General features: G+C 48.0%; 1 protein-coding gene across 2 annotated transcripts in view; it reads left to right on the top strand.

Moving 5' to 3' along the window:
• The window catches only part of LOC130108507 (putative monooxygenase p33MONOX), a 71,011-nt gene that overhangs the window by 36,927 nt on the left and 8,935 nt on the right, over window positions 1–25,149 (top strand). The window contains exons 2-5 of one of the 2 annotated variants that reach the window (XM_056275471.1): window positions 20,171–20,250; window positions 23,853–23,960; window positions 24,325–24,512; window positions 24,727–24,838. In XM_056275471.1, the coding sequence (XP_056131446.1) occupies window positions 23,933–23,960; window positions 24,325–24,512; window positions 24,727–24,838 (328 nt within the window). In that variant the 5' untranslated portion in view covers window positions 20,171–20,250; window positions 23,853–23,932. Of the gene's footprint in view, window positions 1–20,170; window positions 20,251–21,713; window positions 21,810–23,852; window positions 23,961–24,324; window positions 24,513–24,726; window positions 24,839–25,149 lie in introns of those variants that run through there. The other variant, XM_056275478.1, reaches the window with a different exon arrangement.

The raw sequence follows: 25,149 nt of genomic DNA, 5'->3' as shown, positions 1-25,149 counted from the left end.
ATCTGCACTGTCCTCCTCATTGGACCCTGCGCAGTCAAGCAACTGACTGGTTGTACTGGACTCCTCACCCTGATCTAACTCAGGAAGGGGCAAGAAGTTGACCTCCAACAAACGGTTCCTGTGCACCACCCTGGTGTGCCCCTCTGCATCCTGAATCTTGTAGACGTGGATATTGGGGTTGACACCGACAACCGTGTACACTCCGTTCTCCCATTTGTCAGCCAACTTTCTCTTCCCTCGCTCACTCTGGTTCGCAACCAAAACACGATCCCCGACAGACAGGACAGTGCCCTTGGCATGTCTGTTGTACTGTCGCGCCTGATGCTGCTGCTCAGCCGTGGAGTGCTTCTGAGCGATCTCCATTGCACTCCTTAGACAGGAAAGCAGAGACTGAGCATAAGAGTCATAATCAACAACGTGAGGGTCATGCAAAACCTGCCTGAACATAACATCCACCGGCAGTCTTGGGACACGCCCATACATCAGGAAGAAAGGTGCGTAACCCGTGGTCTCGTGAACAGTGGCATTGTACGCGAGCGTGAGAGAATGGATCTGCTGAGGCCACTGTTGCTTCTGCTGAAGCGGAAGGGAACGGAGCATATTCCCCATCGTGCGATTAAACCGCTCTGTCCCGCCATTACCCATAGGATGGTAGGCCGTCGTGTGGGACTTCGCTACACCCGCCAACCTGAGAAGCTCTGCAATCAGGTTGCTCTCAAAGTTTGTGCCCTGGTCAGAATGTATTCTCTCCGGAAACCCGTAAACACAGAATACATGATCCCAGAGTTTCTTGGCGACCTGCTTCGCTGTCTGATTGGCGCAGGGGAACGCGTGAGCAAGCTTAGTGAAGTGGTCAGTAACCACTAGGACATCGACCGACCGCTGCTTACTGTCCTCAGCGGACCAGAAATCCATACACACAAGCTGCATCGGTGCGGAGGTTTTAATGCTCTCCAGGGGCGCGCAAGCAGCTGGCTCTGGGGTCTTCCCAAACACACATCTCCGACAGCATCTGACATATGCTCTGATATCCCTCTCCATGTCAGGCCAATAAAAACGCTGCCTTGCAAGAGAGAGAGTACGGTCCTGGCCCTGATGACCAGCGTGATCGTGGATGCCAGACAGTGCCTTGTCTTTCAGACTCAGAGGTAAAACATACTGAGACCTCCTCTGCTTGGACACTGGGTCCTTTGTCACCCTGTACAAGACACCATCATTGACTTCCAACTTCTCCCACTGTTTCAGCAGCCTGAGGACCTTCTGGTCAGCACCATGCCTCTCACGTCTCGATGGCCGCTTCCGAACAGCGACAAAGGGCAACACCTTGGAGATGCAGGGGTCCTGCTCCTGACTCAACCTGAGCTCCTCGGTGGATAACATTGGCAGTGTATCCTGACCACCCGACAGATGCTGAACGTGCTGGACCAAACTGAGTGCTGTGAATACTGATGCATCAGGCCAGTCACATTTGGCTTGACAAAAAGCCCTGACCTCAGCTGCATCACAAGCAAACCCAGATCGCGCACTACTCACTGTTTGGGACTGGCAACTGAGTCTGAAAACATCCTGCACAGAGTCCCCCTCAACCCTGTCGGCTTCCTGAACAAGGGCCGGGTAGGGCTCCCTAAGTAGCCTCTGACTGACGGGCTTGGAAAAAGGGTCGCGACTCAAGGCATCCGCCACCACGTTTTTCTTCCCTGGCAGGTGTTTGAGATCGAAAGTGTAAGACGCCAACTTAGACACCCAGCGGATCTCACACGCGTCAAGCTTCGGCTTCGTTAGGAGATAAGTCAGCGGATTATTATCTGTCCAAACGGTGAAGCTTTGACCCTTCAGCCAGTGGCTGAACTTTTCACAAACACTCCACTTCAGCGCCATGAACTCCAGTCTATGAGCTGGATACTTCCGCTGTGAGGCACTGAGGGACTTGCTTGCAAAACCAACAGGTCTGGCCTTGGACTCTCCTCGGGGCACTTGAGACAGCACCGCGCCGAGTCCGTCCAAAGACGCATCGACCGACAAAAGGAAAGGCACCTCAAAGTCTGGATGGGCAAGCACCACACACTCCAGTAACATCGTCTTCAACAGATCAAATGCTTCCCCACATTCCACCGTCCAGTCTGCGGAGGTAAGCTTACGGAAGCTGCCATGGGGCTTCTTATCCTTAGCTGACCTCCCCCTCCTCTTTTGTCCAGCTGTAAGGGCGAACAGGGGCTTAGCCACGGAGGAGCAGTTCGGGAGGAAATGCTGGTAGTAAAATACCATACCAAGGAAAGATTTGATCCTACGAACAGAAGGCGTGCACCCATCACCTTCCATGAGATCCTGCACTGTCATGTTGGAGATGACCTCTACTTTGGAGGGATCGACAGACACACCTCCGCCATCAACCACGTGGCCCAAAAACCGCACCCGCTTCTGCAGCAGATGACACTTCTTCGGAGCCAGTTTCAAGTTGTTCTCCCTCAACCTCTGAAACACAGTGCGGAGCCTCGACAGAGCCTCAACCTCTGACGGCGCGAAGACAAGAAGATCATCAAGATAGCACAAAAGCTTCGTGAAGTTCAGATCCCCAAAGATCCCAATCATCATTCTCATGAAGGCTGCAGGGCTATTACAAAGGCCCTGTGGCATGCGATTGTATTCATGCAACCCAAGGGGAGTCGTGAAAGCAGTGTACTTCTTGTCATCTTCATGCATTGGGATGTTGAAGAAGCCAGAGGTGAGGTCCATCGTACTAAAGAGGCAGTTACCACCCAGCGCGGCAAGACAGTCCGACTGGTGTGGCAAGGGATGAGCGTCTTTCAAGGTCCGAGCATTCAGCCATCTGAAATCAGTGCAGATCCGAAGCCCGCCATCCTTCTTCCATACCATAACCAGCGGTGAAGCGTATGCGCTCGAGGACTTCCGGATAATCCCTTTCTCCTCCATATCAGTGAGAACTTGTCTCAACTTCTGATAGTGGGCTGGGGGAACCCTCCTGTAGGGCAAGCGAAAGGGGCGCTCATCCACCAGATGGATGCGATGTGTGTATCCTGTGACCTCGCCACAGTCCAGAGAGTCCCTGGGGAAGATGTCATGGTACTCGGTGAGCAGCTGAGTGAGCTGGGACTTGCATGCCTCACTAACCTGACAGGAGCTGAGGTCAATGTCACTGAGTCCGAGCTCTGACAAACTCCTAGCCGGCTGGACAGGGAGACAGGCACTATCTGTGGCGTTGGACTCATGCCTCCCTGCAACTGATTGCAGTCCCTGGAAAACATTAAAGTCCTCAATCGCCAAGCATGGAAACACATCAGCCTACTTGCAGTTCCTTTTCAGTGTGATGGCTTTGTCAGATGGATTGACAACAGTCATGGGTACCCACCTATCACCCCAGAGCGGTGTGACAAGTCGACCTACGAGGACACTGCGTGGCATGGCCTTGGAGTCTGTCGGCTCCACAACAACAGTGCTTCCAGCTGACATAGGCACCTTAGCAGGAAGTCTGCCCCAGACTAAGTGCTCGTGCCTCGGTAAGAGTGTCACGGCCTGGGTGAGCTTAACAGTACCTATCTTCTCAGGAACTGCACCACCCCTCCAGCGCTCTACATTCGTGAACATGGACAAGAACTGTTCAACGTCAGGACTAGACGGATGTTCCTGTCTGGACGCGATGTCCCAGTACTCAGTACCACTCTTGAGTACATGGGCCACATGTTTAATGACGTTTGTGCCGACTATCAGATCATCATGCTGACCGGGCACGACCAGAGTGGGTATGACAATGGAAACACCATAAAGCTGCATGTTGAGGTCATAAAAACCATCAGGCCTAGTCTCCAGACCACCGCAGCCAATCAAGACAATGTTCTCTTCAGGCTGCTGCTTCTCAGGTAAAACACCCCCAGAGCGGAGCTTCTCTACTGCATTTTCACTGATACTGCATGACATAGAGCCAGTATCCAACATGCCATTAAGCTGCACACTCTGGTTGATAAGAACAGGAGCATAGAACAAGTCACTGAAAGCCTGAATCCTCTGTGTCGCCTGAATGACCATACGCGAACCCTGAGGTGCTTTGGCACACTTGTCTTCATACAAGTGAGCCAGGTCGGAGACATCAGTGAGGGATACATCTACTTTACCCACACCATCCCTCTCTAGGTGTGGGTTTAGTAGTTTAACAGACGAGACTGACGACCAGCTCTTCCACCAGGCTGAGAACGGAGCTGGTTGGGCGGCTGAGGGTGAGGACAGTCCCTCTTCCAATGACCAGGAGACAAACAGTTTATACATCGGTTCTCCCGGCTGCAGTGGGAAAATGTGGAGTGATCCGGAGACTTACAAACCCTGCACAACCGCTGCGGTGCGTCTGGCACCCGCCCTGCGGCGCTAGCTGGCGGTTGAGTCCGCGTCGGTGTCTGGACCGTAGCGCTAACTGGAACCTGAGTCTGCATTGTGACCAAACGGTCTAGCAAGCTCACCAAACTCCTCATATAGTCATCACCGCCAAAGACAGGTGCGGGAGACGGTGTAGGACACCTTGCACAAAATGGTGTAGATGACGCATGAGCCGGGACGGGAGATGGCACCACCAGCACGGTCGTGTTCAAGTCGGGAGCCACGTCGACTACAGGGACATGAACCTGTGAATGGAACCTACGCTCTACCGCGCCTGCTTCACGTTGTCCACCTGCAGCAACACGGTACTTCCTCTCCAGCATGTGCTCATCAAGCCTCTCTTGGATCTCGCTAGCAGACCATTTCCCTGCGGACTTGAACTTAAAAACATTGGCAAGAGACTGATCTGGACAGTGTTTGATAAACATCATGCTTACCTCATGGCTTGGCTCTTCAATACTACGGCCTTGCCGCTTCAAGCATTCGTCAGCCACCTCCACTGTCTTATTAAGCCTAATCCAATACTCCATAGCGTCCTCACCTGGCTTGGGCAGCGTACTGTAAAAGTCCGCCAGGGGCATGCTCGAGTATGTGAAGTCACTAAAGTGTTGCTTCAGTACATCAAAAATAATGTGGGGGTTCGCTATGTGGTCGACAGATGTGTTGCGCAGCTTTATCCTCACCACGTCCCTTGCTTTCCCCATAAGCTTAGCTAGAATCTCATGTGACTGCTCACTAACTGGAATGGCTCGCTTCCTCAAATACAAAGTCATAAGGCTCTCCCACTCATGAACTGTAAACTTATCAGAGCTATCGCCCCTGAAAATAGGAGGCTCCCTAGCGTCTGTCTGCATTACTACTCTAACACTAGGAGCTGTCTCCAAACGCTGTTCAGCAGACCTAGCACTGTCTGTGTGTGTGTTTCTAAGCACTTGTGTTTCCTGCAGCTTAGCAGTGATTGACTCTCCTATCTTCTCTGCTAACCGAGTAATGAGCATGGCTAACTCACCCACTGGCTGCTCGCTGTTACCTAGCACAGCCCCTTCGCTGATACCTGGCCTGGCCCGTTCTACGTAGCGTGTGGAGGTGAACTGAGGAGTGCCAAATGTGGTCGGGTCTCTAGGTCCTGGTGCTCTGGTGTCTGGTTCCCCGCCCTCTAAGAGCTGCCCGAAACTCCTACCTACACCTAGCCGTAAACCCCCACCCACATCTAACTGGTACCCCCTCTCGTAAGCACACTGGCGATCCAAAAGATCCTGATCAGCAATGTTACCCCCACCTACGTACGAACCACCCTCTGCCATGTTCCTACCTCTAACACTCAGATAAAATAAAAAATAAAATAAAAAAGTGAAAAGCTCAATTCATTTAAATAATTGAATCTAGAAATCACTAAGAGATTGAAACAATCACACACAATCAACAAATTCACCAATAGATTATTCACATATGCACATATCCAGTAGTTTAGATCAATAGAGTCCTTCAATCACATCAACATTAACCTTTTTTTCCTTTTTTTTCGTGTGTTTTTCTTCCTTCAGTATATACAAATGTCCTGTTCACAAGCCCAGTCCATGGTAACCACAGCTATGACTGTCCAGTGTCCACACAGCTCAACTCCAGTCCACTGTAACATGAGTGTACAGTCTGTAGAAATACCTGAGGACGTCTGGGGCTTGATGACGACAGCAGCCTCCCGCGGCGAGCAACTGATGTCACTCTCAGGATCCAGGAGGGTCACGGCACCAATGTAACGGGGGCAGTCCTATGCTGTTCTATGCTGGTCAGCCTGCTGCATGCCCGTCACTCTCATCAGTAGCTCTGCGTTGTGTTCTAGTTGTGTGGGGCCCCAGGTGTTGTGGGGGGCCCTCAGTCTCTCATCATCATCATCATCATCATCATGATCAAGGAAGGAGCGGGGACACACAGGACTCTATTTGGCCCACCTTGCCATTTATTTTGGTTTCAAACCCTTCGACAACCGTCCAGTCCTCCAGCGGGAGCGGTGTTTCTTACGGACGTGGGGGTCGAAGTTCAACCACTGCCCGGACTCCACTCGTGTGCGTTGGAAGGAGAAACCGTCCACGGGACTCCGATGTAAGAAAGGATAAACAAGTATTTTATCCCACAGCTTGCAGTATCTTCTTACAGGGATACTCAAGGTTACGTTCTCCTCAACCAGCAAAACTGTCCCACGGTAAGAAACACGTGTGGCTCGGCTCGATTGCTGCTTGAGACTCCTCCCACAAAACAAAAATGGCCTCTCCCGCGTTCCGTCTTCCGTGTACCCATAAGACCTCTCTCTTAAAGCGACAGTAGACGTATATGACGGTCGTTGTAAAACACATAAAAGTAAATAATGACATAAAATAAAATGTAGTAAACACAAATAACAGCACACAGACAGGATTTGGTGATATTTCATACTCAAACAAAATAAAATAAAAACATTAATTTTAACCTGGTTACACTTCCCACCCGCAGACACGGCCAATTGTGTCTGTAGGGACGCCCGACCAAGCCGGAGGTAACACGGGGATTCGAACCGCCGATCCCCGTGGTGGTAGGCAACGGAATAGTTGCCTATGGAGATCATAGGGTACTTCCCTGGAAACAGAAAACCCGCTAGCTGACGTCTTTAACGCGCTTGCCAGGCAGCCATTCAGACAAAACCAATCGGGCAGACTTATTCACCGCGATCGCCTACAGACAGTACAGCTTGCAGGTACCGTGGGAATGCACACGCAAGAGGCAAAGAGCAGTGCCCTGCCTATGGCAAACAATGCAAATCCTGTGGAACCAATAATCACTTTGCTAAAGTGTGTCTGAAGGACAAAAGAAGGGTGAGTGAGGGCAAACTTCACTGTGTTGAGAATGCCAATTCAGAGCAGAACAGTGAGGATGACAGCTACGTGCATGAAACCATAGGGGCTGTACAGTCAAACGGTAAGAAATGGTTCGTGTCTCTGCGAATACACAACAAGCTGCAACAATGCCAACTGGATTCGGGTGCTATGTGTAACGTGATGAGCTACAAAGATAAAATCAAGCTGGCACCTGACACACAGCTCTTGCTAAGTAATACTAGACTAAAGCTATACTCAGGAGAGCTAATAAGCTCTTTGGGCATTTTTGAGACTGAATTTGCTATTAGAGGACAAAAGCACAAGCTAGAGTTTGAAATAGTGAACGCCAGTCAATATCCTCTCTTCTCAGGTTCCACATGTAAACGCCTGGGACTGGTTCACTTCACAATCTCGAATGACCTGCACGCCATGGAGCATGTCCAGCGTGGACCCTTGTCCAAAGAACAACTGCTTAGCAGGTATGATGATGTATTCAACGGGGCTGTGAAATCAGTACCTGGGGAGGTGCACTTCGAGCTGGATAAGTGTCACTCCAGTCCAGTGCACTCCTCGCAATGTGCTCATTGCAATGAAAGTGGCTGTGAAGGCACAGCGAGACGAGTATGAGGTGAACGACCACATGACATCTGTGACTGATCCAACTGACTCGATCAGTAATATGGTCATTGTAAAAAAGCCAGAAAAACTGAGGGTCTGCATTGACCCAAAGTGTCGGAACCAGGCACTGAAATGCTCTCACTATATCATGTCGACACTGGAGGACGTCCTCGACAAGCTTCCCAAGGCCAGGATCTTCACCCTGGTGGAAGCTCTAGATGCGTTCTTGCAATGCAAGCTAGATGAGGAAAGCAGCCTCATGACCACCTTCTGGACCCTCTAGGGTCGAAAACGCTGGCTCAATCTCCTGTTTGGCATCTCCGTGGCACCTGAAGTCTACCAGCGCAAGCAACACGAGTTACTTGCTGGGCTCAAGGGCATCGAACCCATTGCTGATGATATCCTGGTCGTAGGCTGTGGTGATTCTGATGAAAAAGCAGAACATGACCATGCTGTAAAGCTCCTGGCACTGATAAAGCGCTGCCGAGTGATCAAGCTGCGCCTTGGCCTGAAGAAGTTGCAGTTCAAGGTGAGAGACATTCATTTTCATGGTCATATTCTCTCAGCCACAGGCCTGAAGCCAGACCCTGAAAAAGTGAAGGCAATCCTTGACATGCCAAACCCGACTGACACAAAAGGAATGCAGCAGCTCATCGGCTTTGCAAACTATCTCACAAAGTTCATGCCATGCTTGTTCGAAGTCTGAGAGCCTCTGCGATGGCTGCTGGACAAAAAGACACCATTGAACTGGCTACCCAAGCATGAGGCAGCAGTGCAGGAGTTGAAATCTCTGGCCTCGTCTATGCCACTGTTACGTTACTATGATGTAACAAAGCCTGTCACAATCCAGAGTGACTCCAGCCAAAGTGGACTTGGTTGCTGCCTTATGCAGGAGGGCCAACCAGTCATGTCTGCCTCAAGAGCTCTCACTTCCACTGAGCAAAACTATGCACAAATCGAGAAAGAGTGCCCCAGCATTGTCTTCGCCTGCCAGTGCTTCCGACAGTACTTGTATGGTCGTGAGATGATCACTGCGGAAACTGACCACAAGCCACTCATTGTCATATTCGGCAAGCCTCTCCTCACTGTGCCCAAAAGGCTTCAGAACATGCTCTTGACTCTGCAAAACTACAGCCTGAAGGTTGTTTACAAGCCAGGACCTCAGATGTTTATCAGTGACACACTGAGCAGGGCAACGGTGCAATGCACAGGCAGAGAGAGATACGGCATATCAGCGGCATGCCATCTGTTAGCTTCTGCAGGAACAACAATATGTTCAACAGATCAATCAGGCAGACTATTTAAACATCACAGATCACCACCTGGCCCAGGTCAGACAACACAGATAAGGATGAACACCTGCAGTCACTGAAGTCAATGGTTCTCACCAGTTGGCTGGACCTGAAAGAGGAAACACCGTTCACAGTAAGAGAATACAGGCCTTTTTGAGATGAGATCAGTGTACAAAACGGCCTCCTGCCCAGAGATCAAAAGGTCATTATCCCCAAAACACTACGACCAGAGATGCTCACCCGCATACACTCCAGTCGTATTGGTGGCAACACATGCTACCGCCAGGCCAGGGAGACATTATACTGGCCAAACATGCATGCAGAGATAAAAGACTTGTCAGCAACTGCGCTACCTGCAACGAGTATGCTCAGGAACAGAAAAAGGAAACCATGCTGTCACACGAGCTACCCACAAGGCCTTGGCAGATTGTCAGCATGGACTTATTCAGCCACAGACAAAAGGATATATTCTCATCATTGATTACTACTCTGACTTATGGGAAACTGAACTCCTTCCAGACTTGTCTGCAGAGACCATCATAAAGTGCTGCAAAGCACAGTTCACAAGGCATGGCTAGCCCGACAAGGTCATCATGAATAATGGGCCACAGTTTAACTTCACGTTCAAACATTTCGCTACAGAATGGCAGTTTGACCACATGACCTCCTCTCAAAGGCACCCAAAGGCAAACAGCAAGGCGGAGTCAGCTGTCAAGATTACTAAAAATCTGTTACGCGGGGCTGCACGTGATGGCAATGACCCCTGGCAGGCCATTTTACACTGGAAGAACACACCAACCGAACACATGAACAGCAGTCCAGCACAGCGCCTCCTGTCAAGGCGTCTGAAGACTTGCATCCTCATAGCCAACAAGCTACTTGAGCACTGTATCGTGGTCGGGGTCACAGACAAACTGCGTCCCAGGAAACAGCTTGCCAAGTGCTTATACTGCTCTTGACCTACCAGAGCTAGAGGTGGGTGAGGCAATCAGGATGAAACCGCTGCTGGGTGGCCACACAGGATGTTGGAGGCAGGGCATGTGCCTACAAATATTGTGCCATGCTCTTACCTGGTGGATGTCAGTGGCTGTCTTTACCGCCACAACAGGGTGGATCTGCGCATAGCAGAGCAGACATCAAACCAGGACAACACGCCATGCACTCACCTGGATGAGTGAGATCATAGTCCAGACCTGAGGGCAAGGTGCACAGAACTAAGGCATGAGCAAACTGAGGGGTGAGGCTTCTTCCCCACCAAGCTCACCAGCTCATGGCCATAACCCTACCCCTGCCAGAGCCCACACTTATTCTAACCCTACCCCTGCCAGAGCCCACACTTGCTCTCGGGTAGGACAGCTGTGCAAGCCACTGGACAGGCTCAATTTGTAAACCAGGACTGAAAATAAAATAAAAGTTAGATGGCAATTTATGAAACAGTTGTTTGGTTGTTATATTTGTGTTCAGGTTAGAATTGTTATGTCAGAATTTAGTTGTATTCTAAGAACTTCATGTGACGCTGTTGCGTTTGCACTTTCTATTGAAAAGGCTGATGTTACGGGGTTTAGGTGATAGGTAATCGACTAGCCAGGCTGTCATACGCCGGAAGCAGTTAGGAAGCTTTCGACTCAGCACACAGGGACTTGTATCTGTTCTAACATGGTCACTGAACTTGACACCACGCATCTGTCTTCATTCATTACATTGAAACAGACATTTGGCTACGGTAGAAACCTGCTCCATCGTCCAGGGCGAACTCTAAGGCTTAGCTTCTGCACCTGCCAGAAATCACAGTAGATTGACAAATTTTCAGTTGACTGGCAGTGTTTTTTCTGCGCATTCGCAGGCCCTACTGAGTTATTTCCGGTTGTCAGCTGACGGCCAGGCACGGATATTGCTGTGCTTCCTTTCTTTTCCCACTTTTAACTTTTGACAACATTTAATTGATTTAATGGCTTGCCTGTAATATTTTATGGATTTTATCCGATCATCGCTGCGGTTAACCATCATTGTTGCACAGACTTGATTGCACTGAAGTCTCCGACTCCGTAGTGCTGGCGTTGTATGTGGCGAGAACTGTGTGGACTCAACCCTCAGCCGTGGCCGTGATTGAACAATTTTGTGTATTCCTCACTGAGCTTTTTGTCTGATCTCTGGAAATACAGCCTATTATTGTTTACTTAATGAACGGGTTCTACTGTCGCCTAATTGTGGCTACCTAGCAGTCAGACTGGGCTGCCAGAATTTGTACCGCTAGCGGATTCTGATGCTAGTTTGCGCCGGCTTGTTTTCAGCCAAAGTAGCTAGCAAGTGCTCCAAGACAGAGACTTCCGCCGGGTCGTATCTCTCCAGAGACTCCGGAATGGTCTTGCCTGTGGCAGTCGTGATCTGCCACTTGACAGACGTCTCCCTCACAATTGATGGATCTGCATAAGAGACAATGAATGCCCTGTGAAGACTGCCGTCTGTGCCAGAAGGCGAACAGAAAGACTGTTAAAGAACTGAACATTATTGGACACCTAGACGGTAGGAAAATAAGAATAATGACATTCCACGAAAGTCCACGGAAAAATGTCACACAGCGCATGTCACACAGCTCTTCCGATTAAATGTGTCGGTGCATGCAAACACCAGACCGTATTAGATCACATCCCGTATAAACAGTTGACCCTAAATCTTCAGTCGGAATGATTTCAATCAGAATGAAGAAGTGTGCATATACACGGTGCACGTGAACCATCAAAAATCTCAAGAGCTGGCAATATGATATGATAACTTTGCCAATCACTGTTCACTTTGTATTGCGTCATAACTTTCCTTTAAATTCGAGGCTTCGCACTGACATTAAGAAGTATGGCCGTCTCAGCAGTGGCCCCAAGGATGCACAAGAAGAGATGCAGATGTTAATATTTCTTGTGATTATTTTCTTTGTGGTTTCCTTAAGCGATGATAGTCCTCTTACACACACACACACACACACACACACACACACACACACACACACACACACACACACACACACACACACACACCCACCCACCCAAAAACCTATCCCAAATCACAACTTTTGTCTTGTATTTTGCCCATCTTCAGTCAGAACTACCACAGGACAACAGGACAACATCTTGATGCATGCTCAATAATCCAGGTAAGACAATCAAAGAAGGTCGAATCAGTTCATCTGGATACAACGTTTATTGACAGATACGTTTCGTCACTCAACTAAGTGACATCTTCAGTCTAAACTGACTGCAGGTAGCCCCACCCCTTATAAACATCCACCATTATCCAAACCGCTTATCCTGCTCTCAGCGTCGAGGGGATGCTGGAGCCTATCCCAGCAGTCATTGGGCGGCAGGCGGGGAGACACCCTGGACAGGCCGCCAGGCCATCACAGGGCCCACACACACACACACACACATTCACACCTAGGGACAATTTAGTACGACTGATTCACCTGACCTACATGTCTTTGGACTGTGGGAGGAAACCAGAACCCGGAGGAAACCCACACAGACACGGGGAGAACATGCAATCTCCACACAGAGGATGACCCGGGATGACCCCCAAGGTTGGATCATCCCAGGGCTTGAACCCAGGACCTTCTTGCTGTGAGGTGACCATGCTAACCGATGCACCATGCCGCCCCCTTGTAAACAATACAATACAATACAGTTGCCTAATGACCAATACCAACGCCCAGTTTCATATGCAAATATGGGTGTAACCTTTAACTAGAGTTTCAAAGGCCATGTGTGCTATTCACAGAGGATTAGGGATTGTTGCAATCACAGCGTTGTAAGATGGCAACAGATGTGCTCGTGTCAAAGTTAGGAAGATGCCCAGACAGTGCACCAGCCAATCGAAGAGAGGAGAAGGACAACAGCGGCCTAAGCGTAAACCAGTGGTGATTCCGTATGTGGCGGCGGGAGTGTCGGAAAAGTTGAGACGTGTATTTTCTTAACACCGCATCTCACTTGCTTTCAAACCCCAAAACATGCTGTGCCAGAAATTGGTGCACCCCAAGGATCAGGTCCCCTGGCACAAACAGAGCAATATAGTGTATGCTGTTAAAGTGCCAGGAGCATTGCAGTGACTTGTACATTGGGGAAACAAAACACGTTGGCCAAAAGGATGACACAACACAGGAGAGCCAACACATCAGGCCAGGACTCCGCAGTCTACACCCATCTACAGGCCAGTGGCTGTAATGATCTGTGCCCTCTGGCTATGTTAACTTATAACATTAATAAAGCAAGGACGACTTCTCTCGTGCTGGGTGTTTATTCACCGACCGGATTCCGACTGACGTTGTTACATACATCACGTGACTTTGTTGTGGCGCTACGGAAAGCCGTAAGGGACATTAGCAAATCAAATGTTACTAGCAAATATTACATCTCCCTTTTTCTGAAAAGTGCTACTTTCTCTGCAGAGATACAGACCACGTTGAGCACGTTTATAAGCGAATACAATCTTAATAAGAAAGAATATGAAAGTGGAACACTTATATAACTGGACTGCAACAAAGTAGTGTAAAACATTTCCTTCACTGTCTAAATGTGACACCGTAATAACATTTCATCTTTTTTTTTCTTTTTCATTTCATTACTGGTAACTGCAAACAAGCAGGTAGGTACACAAGGTAAGTGAACGCTGTAAATATTTCTTTTCAAAACATAGCAGGTATAGTACAGGTTGGTGTAAAATTCTCTCTTTTTTTAACATTCATAAGTCAAGGATTTGTCTTGGTTTGATCGTGCGACCTGACCTCGTGGTGTAACCAGGCTGTGTGTCTGGTTGTCGCTGATTGTTCGTGTCTGGAGGTTCAGCATGCTCTTGCTGATGGGCTTGTGTGTTGTTGTTAGCGCTGGTAACAGTCTGCTGTGAAGTGTGTGTGTGTGTAGTGTGAGTGTTCACTCTGCTTTGTCGCAGGTGTTGACGGTTGCGTTGGTAGATCTGACCTTCTTTGGTTTGGATGTGGTAGCTCCTGTCTGTGTTCGCTGGTCTTTCCACAGTTGCAGGTCTCCAGGATCCATCCTCCTGCCGGAAGCGGATTGGTGTGCCTGCGGGCAGGTGGGGCAGAGGTTTGGCTGTTCGGTTGTAGTATGCCTGCTGGCGCTGTTGACATACCTCTCTCCTTTTGTGAACATCCTCCTGACTGGCGATCTGTGGCTGCAGGTGTTTTGCTGTTGATGGGAGAATGGACCGCAGCCTCCGACTCATCAGTAGCTGTGCCGGTGATTTCAGGTTGTCCACCGGTGTGTTGCGATACTCCAGTAAGCTCATGTAGGGGTCTTTGTTCTCAGCTTTGGCTTTGTCCAGGATGCGTTTGGCCGTCTGGACAGTCTTCTCGGAGAGGCCGTTGCTCTGTGGGTAGTGGGGGCTTGTGGTGGTGTGTGAGAAACCCCATGTCTGTGAGAAGTTGCGGAACTCACCAGAGCTGTAGCACGGACCGTTGTCGCTGATGATAGTCTCGGGGATTCCGTGTCGAGCCATTGCTGCTTTCAGCTTCATGATGACGGCAGATGAGGTGCAGCTGTAAAGTCTCTCTAGCTTGAAGAATCTGGAGTAGTAGTCCACAGTGACTATGAAGTCCTGTGAGTTCCATGTGAATAGGTCTGTGCCTATCACTTGCCACGGCCGCTCGGGTATGGCGTGTGACATCATTGGTTCCTTTGCATTTGCGCTGCGCCGTTCTTGGCATATGCTGCAGTCTGCTACTGCATCCTCGATCTGTTTCCCCATGCCAGGCCAGAACAGTAAGTCTCTTGCTCGGCATTTGCTTTTTTCCACGCCAAGGTGGCTGGCTTTTGGGGGACAATGATTCTCTCACCTTTGAACAGGATACCGTCCATTTCTGAGATTTCTGCTCTGTGGTTCCAGTATTCCTGGATGCTGGGCGGGCACTTTTTCTTTGTGTCTGGCCAGCCAGTGAGTGTGGCTCGTCTGAGTGCGGTGAGCTGTGGATCTTGCGCTGTTTCCTGCTTGATTTCTGTGAGTCTTGTGTCGCTCACAGGAATGTTGCTGAGGACTGTGTGCACTTGGGCCTCCATCCCTCCCTGTAGGTCACTGTCGTGGTGTTCTATTGACTTGCGTGACAGTGTGTCGGCCACCGGTATGTCCTTACCGGGGCGGTGGATGATTTGGATGTCGTATTTTTGGAGCGCCAGGATCATCCGTTGCAGCCGGGGTGGTGCTGCTGCCAGTGGCTTTTTTAGTATTGCCTCCAGAGGCTTGTGGTCTGACTCCACAATCACTTTTCGTCCGTACATGTACTCGTGGAACCTCTTGCAGCCGAAGACCACAGCGTAGAGCTCCTTCTCTATCTGTGCGTAGTTTTCTTCAGTGCTGTTGAGTGACTTGGACGCATAGGCAATTGGTTTGCCATCTTGGAGCATGACAGCCCCAAGGCCACTTTTGGATGCATCCACTTGGAGTCGCAGCTCTTTCTGCGGGTCGAAATATGAGAGTACTGGACCTGGGTGCTGTGTAATGAGATTCTTCATCTCCTGGAACGCCTTGTCATGGACTGCATCCCACACAAACTCACTGTCCTGTTTCAGAAGCTGTCCGAGGGGTGAGTTTATCTGTGAGAGGTGTGGAGCGAATCTGGCGAGGTAGTTGATCATGCCGAGGACTGTCTCCAGCTCTGCTTTGTTCTGTGGGGGTTGCATGTCCTTGACCGCCTTCACCTTGTGTGGGTCTGGTTTGATGCCTTCGTGTGAGAGCGTGTGGCCGAAGTAGCGTACCTCGGACACGCATATGTGACACTTGTCGGGGTTGAGCCTCACCCCTCGCTCCCTTGTGCGCTTCAGCATCGCTCTGAGACGCTGGTCATGTTCCTCTTTAGTCTTGCCGAACACCAGTATGTCGTCCACTATGGCCGTCACACCGTCCAATCCTTCATGTTTCTTCCACACGTCTCTGGAACTCGTCTTGAGCGGACACGATTCCGAATGGCAGTCTGAGGAAACGATACCTGCCAAACACTGTGTTAAATGTCGTCAACATTGAGGATTCAGTGCTCAGTTTGATGGCCCAATAGCCTGACCGCGCGTCTAACACGCTAAAGTACTCAGCTCCAGCGAGCTTTGTGGTGGCGTCCTCCAGCGTGGGGAGGGGGTAGTGAGGTCGTTGTATCACTTTGTTAAGAGCTCTGGGGTCTAAACACACTCTAAGTTTGCCTGTCTTTGGCTTCTCAACAATGACGAGTGCGTTCACCCATTCTGTGGGTTCTGTTACCTTACAGATTATGCCGCCTTTCTCCATGCTGTCAAGCTCGTCCCTCAGTTTGCTGCGTAGGGCGATGGGGATTCTGCGTGGCGGGCAGACGACCGGCGTTGCATCTGGTGTGACGCGGAAGGTGCACTCGCCTGGGAACTCTCCTATTCCCTGGAAAACATCTGCATACTCATCCATTATGCTCTGTGATGTGACATTGTTTTCCTCGCTCACAGCCATCACTATTTTTACCAAGTTTAGGTCACGGCATGTTTTCATTGCCATGACTGGTGGGGCGTTTGTGTCAATGACGTAAAAGTCCAGCATCATTGCATTGTCTCTGTACTTACATTTGAGTTTGCATGTGCCTTTCACGCTCAGCGCGCCTCCTCCATATTCAGTGAGTCTGTGTATTGCTGGTTTCAGTGTCACATTTTTGAACAGCGCCTGGAACAGGTTGGTGGGAATAGTATTGGCCTGTGCCCCAGTGTCTAGTTTAAACTTTACCTTCTGTGGAGGTGTGCCAATTCCAACCTCTACGTAAGCCTGCTCGTTGCTTTTTCCGTTGTTCTCTATTGAGATGCAGTCTATGTACAGCTCTGTCTGTTCTCCCACAGCGGTGCTCTCCACTGTAATGTTGTCGAAGTACAGTTCTTCCTGCTCTCTGTCAGTGGTGTACTCTTCTGGGTTCTCTCCGACGGCATGTACTGTGCCGCGGTAGTACTTTGTCTGTCCCTGGGAGCTAGACTTGCATACTTTAGCAAAATGATTGAGCTTCTTGCATTTAATGCATTGTTTACCCTTAGCTGGGCAAGTGGCTTTAGCGCCGTGTAGCCCTCCACAATAGCTACACGCCCTAGCGGCGGTGCTAACGTTACCTTCCCTTTGTCTGAAGTTAGCGTTAGCTGCTTTGGGTGCGTTCGGTTTGTAAGTCTTTCTGCCTATTGCGTCCACCGTTTCATGTGTGCTGCCCTGGCCCATAAGCTTTAGCTGTTGCTTTGCTAGCTCGTGTGAGCGGGCTACATCTATGGCTTTTTCTAGCGTTAGCTCAGCTCCCTGGCTAAGTAGCTTTTCTCTCACTCTGGGTGAGTTGGTGGCAAACACGATGCGGTCCCTGACCATCTCGTCGGCATTTGGGTAGCCACAGTCTTTGACTAGGAGCTTTAGTTCAGTTACAAATTGTTCGAAGGATTCACTCTCTCCCTGCATCTTTTCATGAAATTTATATCTGGCATAAATCGGGTTTGCTTTGGGGGTGATGTACTCAAGTGTACTTATCGTAGTACGTTTCTAGCTTCTTGGCTTGTTCTCCGCTGAGTGTCCAAGTGTTGTGCACATCGCGCCCTTTTCCCCTATCCAGAGCAGGAGGTAGCTGCATTTCTCCTCTTCGTTCTTCCCGCGCAGGGGGCCCTTGAACATTAGCTCCGTTGTTTGTCGAAATCGTCTCCATGCTTCAGGTAAGTTCGCCGATTCCCAGTCCATCCGTGGAGCTGGAACGCCGTACGAATCCATATTGGGTATTTAAACTCCGCTACTCTGACACCATGTAATGATCTGTGCCCTCTGGCTATGTTAACTTATAACATTAATAAAGCAAGGACGACTTCTCTCGTGCTGGGTGTTTATTCACCGACCGGATTCCGACTGACGTTGTTACATACATCACGTGACTGTTGTGGCGCTACGGAAAGCCGTAAGGGACAATAGCAAATCAAATATTACTAGCAAGTATTACAGTGGCCACTCTTTCAAGGATGAGGATGTGCACATCCTTGGTAGGGAGGAGCGATGGTTTGAACAGGGGGTCAAAGAGGCCATCCATGTTAAGAGCGAATGACCATCCCTGAACCGAGGGGTCTACGAGTACATCTGTCGCCATCATACATTGCTGTGATTGCAACTATTCCCCAACCCTCTATGAATAGTACACATGGCCACTGTAACGCTAATTAATGGTCACACCCATATTTGCATATGAAACTGGGCGTTGATTTCAGTCGTTAGGCACTGTATTGTGCTGTGTTGTTTATAATGGGTGGGGATACCTGCAGTCGGTTCAGACTGAAGATATCACTTTCCCACTGGCCAAAAAACCCGCTGAACACCCCCTAACATCCGGCTTTTTTTGGCCAGTGAGAAAGGTTATAATCCAGCCACAATCGGCATTCAGTCCCGGGTCAAATGACTCTGCAATAGACACGGGTTGTTATCGGCTCCGGCTCCGATCGGCATTGGTGGGAGCAGGACATTATTAGTTGAGTGATGAAACGTATATGTCAATAAACGCTGTGTCCAGATGAACTGACTCATCCTTCTTTGATACCACAGAACAACAATGCTGCTGTTTGCTGATACAGTGAACTAGACTGTTTCTTCCTTTCCTTGTCAGAATAATAAGGAGGGAACACGCTGTACTTTGTGCTCTGTTTTGAGCAGGTGCCCACTCGTTTCCACTATAAATATAACGAATGAAATATTCACATTTATGAAATATTAAAGCTTGCTGAGTGCAGTCTTTCTGTTGGGATGAACATAGCGTTTATTAAATGTTGCCTATCCCACAGCCGAACTCTGGGTTTTCTCTCTCTTCCGACCAATGAGTACGGAAATCTAAAATAGCTATGACTCATTACTAACCTAGTTATATCTGTGCAGGCTGTGTTTTGAATGACTCAGTGTAAGGAGATAGCGTGAATACGAGTTGAAACAAAACAATCTGAGAAACCATCTGAGTGTCTTGGTCGGACCTGGCAACCTGTATCTGCGAATGATTCCGGTCTCATTTAAATCAAAAAGTGATATTCTACTTTGAAATACCCGCCCACGAGGATGCCAGGCATGACGATGTCTTCGCCTGGCTACGGTCACTGCCGCCATGATCACTGCAAGGTCTGGGCATCACTTACCGCCAACTCCCCGAAGATGGCAATAATGTTCACTTTAACTGCGTGTGGCTATTAGCGCTGGTTTTTGTGAATTGAAGTTTGTTTTTTGTTTTTGCAATGAGGCTCATTTGCATAGAAAGGGGCCAATTTTGCGCCAAATGAATGCGTATTACCTAATGTAAATACGTGCAAATAGCACTAAGACACTATTTGCTTGGCAGCGCAGTTAGGGGTACATTTCAAGCTTTGTGGGTGCTTTGACAGCCGGGACGCGAACCGGTGTTTCCCTCTCCGCAAGCGACAACGTTAACCAGTCGACTAAAGGGTCCGACCCGTTGGTCAAGGACTAATGTGTCTGCTTATCCATGCACGTTACACTACCACGACCCCTCCCCCTCATTCGGGAAGCGCGCGCGTATCAGCTCCCTCACGCCTCTGGGTGCACGCGCTTCCGATGGCCTCACGGTCTCACCATCCCACTTCTGACACAAATGTAGCGACTTCGGGGGGGCAGTCGCCACAGCTGGGACGCGAACCCGTGTCTCCCACTCCGCAAGCGACAACGTTAACCAGTCGACTAATCACTTTTGTCAGAGTGATTGTTATTTGGGGTCCTTTACCTGTGCACTCTCCCTCGTGCCTCTCGGCGCTCGGCCGACTAATCACGTAACTTCAGTGACGTCGTTGGTCACCTGATCCAGCGGCCCAATCGTGTCAAACGTGATCGCTCACTCAGTCAGTTAGGGACGTTCGCGTTTGTGGCGCTGGTCCGACGGCCGGTCCAGCCAAGCAAAAAAGCTGCCATAACACGTTGAATTCATACCTGTACACCTGTCCGACCCGTCTGTCTAGTTATTGTCATTATATTGTGGTAATACACATGTTATTTTGTCTGAGGTCACCTTTAATCTCCTTTCAACAGTATCGCCTTTAAGAGTCGCCCGCAGTACTGCTTGGACCCCAGGATGGGAAAAAAATGCAGAACCTCCTGGCTAGCGTCATGTGAGTACACTTTATTGCAGCTGCATCAAAATACGATGCCACCCCATCCTCAAAAAATTCTGGCCAATCAAAAACAAATATCAGCCTTTTTTTTTTCTTTCTACAGGAACTTTAAAAGTTTGCTGTATCACCTTGGGCAACAGAAATAGCAGTGTTAAGTAACATAATGCTTTATTTGCAAAGCAATCTCATCCTGTTTCCTGGTGTAGCATACACCGGTCACACTGGGCTATTACGTTACTTACAGGAAGGAGAATAGACCTCCCCAGTCAGACCATCTCCTATGAGACCACTTCTAGTCCTTGACTCTGTGTCTGACTCCTCAGATCATCAAAAGACTCGGACAGTGACACTGAGCAAATGGACCATCCTATACATCCTATATCTGTTGGGCAAAATCATAGCTTATGATTAGTCGCTGTATACAATGCATTTCTTTTCCTATTTATGTTTTGGTATTTTTTTAAATTTATCTCAGTACACATGCAGATATTAGTGTTACTTTTACTGTTTCTTTTCATTTTCTGTTAAATATATTTTTATGTTTTGATGTCAGGGCAAATAGAGAATGAATGTGTTATGAAACAATTTTAATGCATTCTGATCATTCATCTCCATTAGTGATGACTTCATAAGTGGAGCGTTATCGTTTACTTTCACACACAGGGTCATTTATGTGGCACATATGAACTGCGCCATCTTGTGGCTTTATGGAGGCAACACAAGGGGCAGCCGCGCAAAAAAAAAAATCTGCATGCCCCCCTGCAGAATTCACCCATTCAGAATAAAAACATGTATCTTGAGGAAGGCTAAAGTCGCCAAACCCTTAATACTTGAAGGATATTGAAAGCTTTTTTTTTCTTATAGCAGTGAACAGGTCAAGAGAAGAAGGGAAAAAACAGCATGCATTCTGATTTATAATTTGATTTCGCAAATAGAAATCCTACACCAATCACCAATAAATGATTCATTTTGGTAACTGCCAAATCTAGCCTAAGTTGCTGACAGATCCTAGGTTGGTTATTTATAAATACAAAAGTCAGTGAACCACAGCTAGAATGTGCTCCCAATCCAGCGGTGGTTGGTGTGTCTCAATTTTAAGGTCTCGTAGGACCGATCCCCTGTTCGCGCACGCACGCGCACGCAGTCCTCAGATATCCAGGCAACTTTCAAATGAAGCAAATCCAAATCAGAACACATAAGTATTTGCTTTGTCGTCGGCGCCACACAATCAGCGCAAGTGTATATAAAAAAATAATTTTAATTTCAAATGGGACGTTATCGCCAAACATGCTGGTTTATTGATCACATTAACTTTAACATGTAGACGAAATGGATCGGATGATCACTTCCGCTGACTCTGCAAGAGGTGAGGCGCGTCTGCCGTTCATTCATTGGGGCTCCCTGTCTGTTTATCAGCTCACTTGTTTACCCTCTCTGAACGTCGTGAGCGAGGTGAACGAACCGAACTGTTTATCATGCTGTCCGAATGGACTCTAACGCAATACACATAGACCGGCTGCAACAGCGGAATCACTCGCGATAGAACAATAACTGAGGTAAGCCTTTAATACATACATACATACATACATGCATGCATGATATTATGATTTAGATGTTCATTATTTGGAAATGCATATGATGCAAGGGAAGAAATAATACAATATTCTATAACGTGAATGAAAGAATTAACGTCGAAAGATTACAGAATTCATCCCACCACAGATTTTGGAATGACTAGTCTGCCTTACAGTTCTGTGCCGGATTTGAGAGCAAAATTATGTCCGCAGTTGCGTGGCACTGATCTACCTTGTATTATCAAGCCGCAGTTAAAGGTGCTAGTGTTATTTGTCCGTGCACTGACTTCGGGCTTTGCTTTTTTTTTTTTTTTTTGCAAGTCACTCCAGTATCTGGCCAGAAGCTCGCCGGAATGCTGACGTCACCTAATTCAGTAATAGCTGTCTGGACAATCCAGATCAATGAAATGATATGGATGTTAGAACAATCCATAAAATCTCCATTTCTGGTGCCATTTGACGTCATTTCTTTTACCTGCTTATTACAGTCACAGTTGATAGCCCACTTGTGATGGTGCATTGTAGCAATGTCACCAGGATTATATCAGGACAAACAACATATATTACTTTGCACGGCTAATACATGCAATGACGTTTTTTAAATCACACAATACACTGCAATTTAAAGGAGTGGTATTCTAATATCAAAACTTAACAGTGTATTTCCTTGTGCTGTCTATCCTGTCTTAAAATATACTAGCCATCAAACGATTGACATTTTGCTCAGTCACATGTGGACATGCTAAAGGGACAGTATGTGACTGTGATTGTCGTCAGACATAAACCTAATCCTCTCAAATTGCTGGTAACCGGACTCTGGTTCTATTTGAGGTGGTTGAATGCAGGAACAGCTCCAGAGAACCGTGCACTGTGCCAGAAGAAAAAAAAACAAAACAAACACAAACCTAAGCTGCGTGTTTGCTCTTAATATTTCAACCTTTAATTTATCCCCTTAAATCTAATTGGTACAGAGTTGTAACGAGGGATGTTGTTAGGACTTGAGTGCAAAGAAGACTAGCAGGCTGGATCTCTGTCAACTCCCCTACAGAGTCTGTTGATAGACTGGACAAAGTAAACACTGGCCAGCAAGGCATTGATACACATTTCCTTGGCGAAGTAATAAATCGGATAGATATTATAACACTGGACAGCTTGGAAAATACGAATAGCACGGCAAGGCAATGGTCAAGACTCAGTGAAAGCAGATAGATAATTGGTCAAACTACCAGTAATGATCTGAACCAATGGTTTTCAATCAGGTCCTCAGGTACCACCAGTGCTGCTGGTTTTCAATTCTCCCAAGAAGTTAATTACATTCCAGGTCTAAAACCTCCCTGATTGGAGGCTGGAATAACTGGCACAACAATTGAGTGTTATTCACTACCTGGCAGAATAGAAAAGCAACAGTATTTTTAGTACTTGAGGACCGGATGGAGAACCACTGATCTGGACTATTTGGTTCAGAGTAACAATTGGCCACTCCCCAGTGCTGGCATTGTGCAGTGGTGACACAGTGTATATTTCCTTTAGGCTGTGATGGCGGGGTTACTGTGGCAACATGGTGGCCCAGTGGTTAGCACTGTTGCCTCACAGTAAGAAGGACCTGGGTTCAAACCTCAGGCCGTCCCAGGTCCTTTCTGTGTGGCGTTTGCATGTTCTCCCCGTGTCTGTGTGGGTTTCCTCCGGGTGCTCTGGTTTCCTCCCACCATCAAAAAGACATGAATGTTAGGGTTAATACTCTTGCCTGTGCCCCTGAGCAAGGCAATGGAAAGAAGAACTGGAGTTAGTCCCTGGGCACTGCAGCTGCCCACTGCTCCTATACAATAGGATGGGTTAAATGCAGAGAACAAATTCATTGTACCCAAAACAACTGGCTTTCTTCTTTTCCTTTCTCTTTTTTCTTTCGTGAGGTCAAGAAATTATTTAACGATACATGATGCATCTGTAAAAAGACACACAGGCCTATGAATCACTCCAATGGCCATCACACATGATGTCCATGATGTCATTTGTTTATGTGTGCAGGTTTGAAGTCCAAAGCAGGGCAGACCTAAACACCATCAACTTCAGTCTCCTCTTGTCAAGTTTTCTGACTCGACAACAAAATGGCTTCCAGACAGGGACACATTCCAGGTAACATGTGACTTCTGATTCTTCTTCAACTTCACTTATGATGACAATGATGAATGCCGGTAATAATGAGTTGGAGGGTGAAAATGATGATCTTTGGTAGGGGTCAGAGTCGCTAAGGGTGGAAACAGAAGCTAATGTGAAAAAACTGGGGATGGAGACAGGAGCATGCACTGTATTGCTGGAATGTTCTCACCGCTCTGTGCTTATTTATTAATAATCTGTCTGACATGGCTAGAGTTGGTGGCTTGCTGAAAGCTTTGTTTCCAGCATTTTCAAAATATATCTTGGAAAATCTTATGAAATTAGCAAAAACAGCAATTGTGCATAACCGTTGTCATATTTCTTCACTCCCCTCATTGCTCAGCGCTGGAGTCTGGCATGTCATCAGGAATATCTAGTGGCCTATCGTCTCCCATTGGAATGACCAGACGAACTTTCAGCTATGATGAGAACCTGGATGCCCCAATGCACTCACCACCCGCAGACTTTAATGTCAACATCTTATGGAAAGACCCTGTCATCCCCCACCGCAGATTCAACAGTATTGCTGAGGTGCTGCCCGATATGCTTTTACTGAGCACCCAAAGCTATTTTTGGATGTAGATTAAATGTTTCTTGAATTATATAATGTGAAAGTTTGATGTGAATGTTGAACTGAAAGGTTATCGTTGGATGAATAATTGCCCAATGTTGCAAGTGGTTATTTGATCTGTTTTCCATTCTGTTATGTAACTGGTATCCTAATGGTATGAACCTGTGTAACCAGGAGGATGAGAGTGGTGGGAAACTACTGACTTTTGAGGCAGCTCCAGCAGCCATGTCCCCTGTCCCTGTGGTGAAAGCCAAAGCCACTTCTCTGATGAACTCACTCATGATCAGTAAGCCAACAAAGCTAACCCACATCTCACCAAAAGAATTTAAACTGATAAGCCAAAACATTATGACCACTCACAGGTGAACCGAATAATGTTGATAATCTCCAAACAAGGGCACATGTCAAGATCTGGATTGATTAGATAGTAAGTGAACAATCAGTTCTTATATTCAACGTGTTGGATGCAGGAGAAGTAGGCAAGAGTAAAGACCTGAGCAACTTTGACAAAGGCAAAATTGTTATGGCCAGACAGTTGGGTCAGAACATCTCTGAAACGGCAAGGCTTGTGGGGTGCTCCCAGTCAGCAGTGGTGAG

Source organism: Lampris incognitus, chromosome 1, assembly GCF_029633865.1.
Source record: "Lampris incognitus isolate fLamInc1 chromosome 1, fLamInc1.hap2, whole genome shotgun sequence".
NCBI lineage: Eukaryota > Metazoa > Chordata > Actinopteri > Lampriformes > Lampridae > Lampris > Lampris incognitus.
This window is presented reverse-complemented; position numbering and strand designations above follow the sequence as displayed.